Source organism: Myxine glutinosa, chromosome 8, assembly GCF_964187855.1.
Source record: "Myxine glutinosa chromosome 8, kmMyxGlut1.1, whole genome shotgun sequence".
Taxonomy (NCBI): domain Eukaryota; kingdom Metazoa; phylum Chordata; class Myxini; order Myxiniformes; family Myxinidae; genus Myxine; species Myxine glutinosa.
In genome coordinates this window covers 3142340-3150455 of record NC_136268.1, presented here as the reverse complement: position 1 = coordinate 3150455, position 8116 = coordinate 3142340, and the positions used below count along the sequence as shown (strand labels likewise).

The window sequence follows — 8116 nt, the reverse complement described above, 5'->3', positions numbered from 1 at the left end:
CGTTATGTCCACACCAATCTCTACTCCTTCCAAATTTCCAGTTTTCCTCCTGAAAGTTTCCTTCTGTATCCATCTTGTCCACCGCATACATCCTTTCCTGCCCCTCATTTCTCTCCACACCCATACTTTGTCCAAGTCTTCCTCCATCTTGGCCTTCACCTCTGCTCTAAGACGGAGTCTGTTAGTCTTTCCCACCTCTCTCAACTGTTATTTTCATCCTGTTGTGTCCCGATCTGTTGAGTGCACTACTACTAGCTCTTCCATGAGCCTCGACTCGACTTTGTATACAAGATTCTCAAATCCGCAACAATATATATGTATATATATATATATGTATATACTTGAAAATTGGCTGTGTCAGACTGCACCAAGCATTTTTGTCTTGGGAAATTTATTTGATACAGTACTTGTACAAAAAGAAATTCCATACAGTATCATTTCTACACTGCTTTATCAGTGATATAATGTAAAATCTTTTACAAAACGGGATATTAAGAAAAATGTATCTTACTGGTACAATCATTATCAGAATTACGCTTAACAATAGATATTCGTTCTACCAAAATATATCCACAGTGTCCCTTTGTAAAAGGATAAATATTCTACAGTGGACTTTCTTTCTAAAACGCATGGTACGGTTTGGTACAGGTTGGTTAAAAAATACATTTTGTACAAGATGGCGATCGAAGGCCGCGACAAGATGGCGATCGAAGGCCGTGACAAGACGGCGACCGAAGGCCGTGACAAGACGGCGATCGAAGGCCGCGACAAGACGGCGATCGAAGGCCGCGACAAGACGGCGATCGAAGGCCACGACAAGATGGCGAACGAAGGCCGCGACAAGACAGCGATCGAAGGCCGCGAAAAGACGGCGATCGAAGGCCGCGACATAATGGCGAACGAAGGCCGTGATAAGACGGCGATCGAAGGCCGCGACAAGATGGCGATCGAAGGCCGCGACAAGATGGTGATTGAAGGCCGTGACAAGACGGTGATCGAAGGCCGCGACAAAATGGCGATCGAAGGCCGCGAAAAGATGGCAATCGAAGGCCGCGACAAGTCGAGGATGCAAATAACATGGCGGATGCACTCTCCTGAGCTCGTGTTATTCAGTGCGGTTAATAAAATAGAAATTGTCTTTGTCACCAAGAAGTAACTGCATTGAATACTGTATTTGCATTCATCATACTGCAAGCACACAGCAGTTAACTAAGGAAATGGATCTGCAAGCACGGGTCTGCAGATGTATGTTTTGAATGAAGGTGAACATGGGTTGTACACAAAGGTGGTGGCAGCAGAGGAGGTGGATAAGTTTAACTGGGATTTAGATAGGTAACTGGATACATTGGAGATAGAAGAGTATGTGGATATATTGGAGTTGGTGCAGCGCAGGCATGATGGGCCAATTGGCCTCCTCCGGCACCAAAGTTCCTTGTGTACACAGTTGTTTTGTTAGGATGAATATATTTAATATTTGTAAATCAAATTTCACATCAGCTTCTTATCAATCATCGCCTGCACAAATAAATAACCATCGTACCGTGCACAACGTCATCGGTGCTTTTTTCGCGTCACGAATGTAAAAGAGCGAAAGTGTATTTCAGCCCAAAATCCATTCCAGTTTGAAACATTTGTTCTACAAGCTCTTTTTTACATTTGAACCACTAAGATGGTCACAAACGAAAAAAAAAATTTAGGTACCGATGACATCCCCCACAAACATGATCTTTGGATTGGCGTTTCTTCTTAACCCAAAATTATTTTACCGACAATATGATTCCATCAATACTGTGCTCGGTGACAAAAGTCTGGAATGAAGCTCAGTCTGGAATGAATCTCAAGCTGTTCACATACTCAGTCTGAACTCGTGCGGCCTTCGACTGGGATCTACCGGACCACACCAGACAACCTCACACGGCAGATTCTTCATCCAGCTCTTGGTCGGACTCTGAGAAGCGCAGGGGACCCACACTCCTGTGCATCTTCTCTTCGTCCGAATCGTCCGAGTCCTTGATGCATGGAGTTACGGGGCATAGACAAGGGGGCGCCGAAAGGCTCGGGGAAAGAAATGCGGGTCCGGACTCCGGTTGACTCAGGTCTGGTCGGGGGTTTGTCTTGCTGGGCAACGTCTGCTCACGACAACCGCCTGCAGACAGCAGCTCCCTCTCCTTCGAGTTCCTCCACTTCATCCGTCGGTTCTGGAACCAAATTTTAACCTGTGCACATCGGGCACGCATTATCAGTTGGGTTCAGAACATCTTCCAGAAAACTGAGGTGAACAATAACTTTTTTTTAATGAACATGAGGCATTCAGATAACTTTTATGAACCCGAGAAAAATATTTGTTAACTAGGAAGAAGGTGAACAGCCAATCCGGGTTCTAGCATAATAATTAGTAAAATTGTCCAGCCACCTTTTCCTTTACTTCTATATGTTAGACACCATGGATTTAGTGATTGTTGACTCCACAGATCGCAATTCCCGATGGCATGGCATACCTGGGAGTCTTTGAGGCCCAGTTTGGAAGCAAGTTTGCGCCTGTCTGGCTTGCTGATGTATTTCTGTTTCTGGAACATCTTCTCGAGAGCCTTCCTCTGGACGTCTGAGAAAACAGCACGGCGCAGCATTCCCCGGCGAGGCTTTCCCCGGCTTGCCAGGGTCCAGGAGAATGAGCCAGGTACAGGCAGCACGTTGGACGCTGTGCATACACAAACACACACGCACATGGTTTTTTTTTTTCATAAATCTGTTCCTCACAACAATCGTCATTTATTCAGTATTATTACGTTGGCGGAGGTTATGTTTTCACCCGTCTGTCTGTGAGGACGTTATCTCAAAAAGTTATGGACGGATTCAGACAAAAGTTGGTCGGCAGGTTGTGTGTGTGACAAGGAAGAATCGATTCAATTTTGGTGAAGATCCGGATCCGGCTACTAGAATTTTTAAAGTGATTCTTCAGCATTGGGAGATAGGGCCAAAAACTATACATAGCTGGATATCTCAAAAAATTATGGACGGAGTTGGATGAAACTTGGTGGAGAGGTTGGGTGTCTGACAAGGACAAATAGATTCGATTTTGGTGAAGATCTGAATATGGATTCGGATATGATAATTATTTAATTTATAAGTGATTCTTCAGCATTGGGAGATAGGGCCAAAATCGATACATAGCAGGATATCTCAAAAGGTTATGGACGGATTCCGACAAAACTTGGTGGACAGGTTGTGTGTGTGACAAGGAAGAATCAATTAGATTTTGGTGAACATCTGAATTCAATAATTTCTTACTTCTTAAGTGATTTTTCACCATTGAGTGATAGAGCCAAAATAATAAAAGCACAATATCTGACAAAGTCAATGACGGATTTGGACGAAACTTGTTGGACAGGTTGTGTCTGCGACAAGGAAGAATCGATTCAATTTTGGTGAAGATCCGGATCCGGCTAGTAGAACTTTTTAAGTGATTCTTCACCATTGAGAGATGAGGCTAAAACGATACATTGCATGATTGCCACGATATTTCAAAAAGTTGGGACAGATTATGACAAAACCTGGTGGATGAGTTGGGAAAGTGACAAGAACAAGCCAATGATATTTTGGTTCATGTCCGGTTCCATATCCGGCCTATCGGTGGCATCCAAAACATAAACTGTTCAGGCTAGCGGAGGTATGTTCGCTACCAAGTGTCGTTCTGTTTCCTAAAGTTTTATATGAACATTTAAAGGATGTTGTAAATGATCACACATACACAACTTAGCCCATGAATCGCAATCCTTCACCGAAGCGGGGGTTCCTGGGAGGAGGCTCAACCTTCTAAAACCCAAAATATGGAGATAACAACCAGCGGCACCCAAACACAATCAAAACAACAATTTCACAGCTTCATCATTTGTCAAAAGCACGATGTAAAACAATTGTGTTTAAATTATTGTTGAAAATAAGACGATTTTGTTGACAGTCTTTACGTCAAGTTGACTTGATGATTACCTACTAATTAATATAGAAGGGAACTTGAAAAAGTTATTGGAACGAGATACTCACGATATAATCCGAGAAACCGCAAGTTGGTTTATGGTACAATATGCAATAAATGTAGTTGGTAAGAAAACATTTTAATGAATAATCATGTCAACAATTATATTGATTAACTAGAACGGCACTCAGTAGAGAGCATACATACCTCCACCTGGTTGGGCATATCACTCAATGGTGAAGAATCACTTAAAAAAATTATACTAGCTGGATCCGGATCCGGATCTTCACCAAAATCGTATCGATTCTTCCTTGTCACACACACAACCTGTCCACCAAATTTCGTACTAATCCATCCACAACCTTTTGAGATATCCTGCTATGTATCGGTTTTGGGCCTATCTCCCAATGGTGAAGAATCACTTAAAAATTAAATAATTATCATATCCGAATCCATATTCAGATCTTCAGCAAAATCGAATATATTTGTCCTTATCAGACACCCAACATGTCCACCAAGTTTCGTTCACAACTTTTTGAGATATCCTGCTATGTACCGTTTTTGGCCCCATCTCCCAATGGTGTAAAATCACTTTAAAAATTCTACTAGCCGGATCCGAATCCGGATCTTCACCAAAATCTAATCATTTCGTCCTTATCACATACGCCAAATCTCTGCCAAATTTCGTCCGAATCCGTCCACAACTTTTTGAGATATGTTGTTCACAATCGGACAGACAGACAGACAAACGGACAGACAGCCAGGGGTGAAAACATAACCTTCATCCACCTTTGGTGGCATAGGTATTAATAATAATAATAATAATAATGTGGGACTTGTTTTTTTTTGGGGGGGGGGGGGGGGGATGATTGTACCAATGTTGTTTCGAGAAAGTTTTGAAAACCGTTCTAATATTTCCCCTCCAAACCTGTAGTTCAATTCGTTACTTTTTAAACCCGCCATTGATAGAACAACTTTTACACAGAATAATAGCAACAATGTCGAACACATCGGAGAATTACGTTAATGGGGTCAATTGCGATACAGGGAATTTTATGAGGATTTATCATGGTAAACTTGTCATCATCTGCACGGAAGTAGAGTCGGAGACGAGTCGTGTTGAAATCTTCCGCTCTTCACATCTTTTGGTTTATCAATTTACTAAATACTTATGAGTTAGATGTAAAACAAAGAGTTAGGTTAAACTTCCCAGTTTGTCAATTTAAATCAAGTTGGGTTTTAAAGGACACCATCTACATACTGAGGGAGACTATTCCAGTCATTTTGATCTTCTGGTTGATCCGCTCATTGGTTTTAAAAACGACTTCCCTTACTGATCTCTGGTAGTTTTCTGATGCTGCATTCCAAAGAAAGATGACCTGGTAATATCCTGTCAATGTGGATGATCCTATATGCCTGGATCATATATCCTTCCCAGGATGACCCCCTTCATTTGCGCCCCCAACACGAAGAATAAGCCCCGTTCATTTTTCCCATTGTGATGTCATTTAAAACTTTGATTCGTGTTGTTTTTTCGAATTAAAAACTGCAATATCGTTCTTAATCTCCATAAAAGACTTCAATTGTTTATTTATTATTCGCTATCAGCTCACATCAGATTATTATGTTATACAAGGCATAATATTCAACTTGTGAACTTATAGGTGAAAATACTGTCTTAAATGCCCTGCTCTTCCGAACTCTACCTGGGATTTGAAATGTGCACAATGGAGTATAAGGGCAAGAAGACAGCCAGCTTAATGTATCCAGGTGAATGATTACACTTAGACAGGGTGATGTATATGTTATATAATATACTTTAGATCAATGGAAACGTGTGACCAATCGCAATGATGAGCCCGAGCATTTTAAAACTTTTATAAACCCATTTACTTAGTGTATTTAGACATCAACTCCCTTTGCCACTATATTACACAACATTTGTAAGTTCTGAAGGAGTTTATGGAGAGGGCTCCACGATTCCCTGGCATGAAACTGCATATTTGTGGTACCTGAATTCGTGAGATGCCAGGTGGGGCAGGAGGTTAATGGTTTGAGCTTTGTGGGTTTTTTGGAAAAATGAATGAATGTATCCTGTTTTTGAACATTTAGACTCTTCTGTGATGTGAGCCTGTGTGACTAGACCAGACACGAATTGAAGACTTTTCCTATGAATGACTGCACCAATGGTCGACCGCTTGCTGCAGAACGGCCTCGGACGGCCGGGTGTTGAAAATATGGAGCGGACCATATATGGAGCGGAGAGACGTTACGACCGTTGGAAGCTCATAGAGACGGCCTCGCTAATCGCGTTTAACGGGTATTTTAGCGACGGATTAGGGTCGCCCCGTTCGAATGAGCGCCGTGTGTCGCACTCCATGGCAGTCGCATCCGATTAGCCTGGACGGCGCTGAATGGCCTGAAGTTGTGACTCGAACGTCGCAGGGGGAAGAATAGGCTTTTCAGTTTGGGGACAACCAGATCGCCATCGGCTCGTCCAGGAATGCGCAGGGGCAACGGATTCCGACGAGTATCCATCAAATCGTACTATTCCCTATGGAGCGTCACCATTTTGATGTCCCGTTATATTCCCAGCAGGAATTTTCTGTCTCGTGCCTCTGAACTGATTGTTTCAGGGGATTCCTCTACCCGCCAGGTCCCCCTTCCCCCATTTCCATAGCGAGGAGGTGAAGTTCTTCGTGGTGCAGTCCGGAGTGGACTCAATTGGCCATTTGTCACGGTGTTGTGCATGGGGCTTGTCTGCCACTGGATCGCCCTGTGGGAAAATCTACGATGAAAGGGGACAATTCCCCGCTCGAAAGTCATTACGGTCCATTAGATCATTTATAGAAAATGTTGCAATTAGTCAAAGGCTTTTTTTGGGTTGTACTTATTGATATTGGTTCACGTGGCTTGCGCACACCATTAAGACTGGAGCACCTTTCTTACCTGGGGGGTAGTAAGCGGACCGGAGAAGTTGTTGGAAGTGCCCATCGAAGTAAATGTACGGAGTGTTTTTTGAGGGCAATTCTTGCATAAAATGCGACGAGGGTTCTGCGGGGAAGAGGGTGAATCAGTGTAACCCAACACAGAGGACTGAACATGTAGCGTCTTTTTAAAGTCTCAACTGGAACGTCTTTTCAAATGTAAATCTTATTGCTGCACTCGAATCAATGGGTAAACATCATACCATACAAGTAGAGTAGAGCTTGTTGTTATTGAAAAATTTCAACAGTGGCTTCGACTTTCTTCGGAAAAAAATTCAACAGTGGCTTCGACTTTCTTAAGATAAAAATTCAACAGTGGCTTCGACTTTCTTAGGAAAAAATTTCAACAGTGGCTTCGACTTTCTTAAGAAAAAATTTCAACAGTGGCTTCGACTTTCTTAGGAAAAAATTTCAACAGTGGCTTCGACTTTCTTCGGAAAAAAATTCAACAGTGGCTTCGACTTTCTTAAGATAAAAATTCAACAGTGGCTTCGACTTTCTTAAGAAAAAATTTCAACAGTGGCTTCGACTTTCTTAAGAAAAAATTTCAACAGTGGCTTCGACTTTCTTTGGAAAAAATTTCAACAGTGGCTTCGACTTTCTTAAGAAAAAATTTCAACAGTGGCTTCGACTTTCTTAAGAAAAAATTTCAACAGTGGCTTCGACTTTCTTAGGAAAAAAATTCAACAGTGGCTTCGACTTTCTTAGGAAAAAAATTTCAACAGTGGCTTCGACTTTCTTCGGAAAAAATTTCAACAGTGGCTTCAACTTTTTTAAGAAAAAATTTCAAGTGGCTTCAACTTTTTTAAGAAAAAATTTCAACAGTGGCTTCGACTTTCTTCAGAAAAAATTTCAACAGTGGCTTCGACTTTTTAAAGAAAAAATTTCAACAGTGGCTTCGACTTTCTTCAGAAAAAATTTAAACAGTGGCTTCAACTTTTGAAAGAAAAAATTTCAACAGTGGCTTCAACTTTTTAAAGAAAAAATTTCAACAGTGGCTTCAACTTTTTTAAGAAAAAATTTCAACAGTGGCTTCAACTTTTTAAAGAAAACATTTCAACAGTGGCTTCAACTTTTTAAAGAAAAAATTTCAACAGTGGCTTCAACTTTTTAAAGAAAAAATTTCAACAGTGGCTTCGACTTTCTTAAGAAAAAA

The 8116-nt window shown here is 41.5% G+C and overlaps 1 protein-coding gene across 1 annotated transcript in view; it reads right to left on the bottom strand.

Moving 5' to 3' along the window:
• Positions 1-379: 379 nt before the first annotated feature.
• DBX1 (developing brain homeobox 1) overlaps positions 380-8116 on the bottom strand; it is an 8670-nt gene continuing 933 nt past the window's right edge. The window contains exons 2-4 of the mRNA XM_068125531.2: positions 6923-7027; positions 2499-2698; positions 380-2216 (exon numbers count right to left, since the gene is read on the bottom strand). Of these exons, the coding sequence (XP_067981632.1) occupies positions 1911-2216; positions 2499-2698; positions 6923-7027 (611 nt within the window). The 3' untranslated portion in view covers positions 380-1910. The remainder of the gene's footprint in view (positions 2217-2498; positions 2699-6922; positions 7028-8116) is intronic.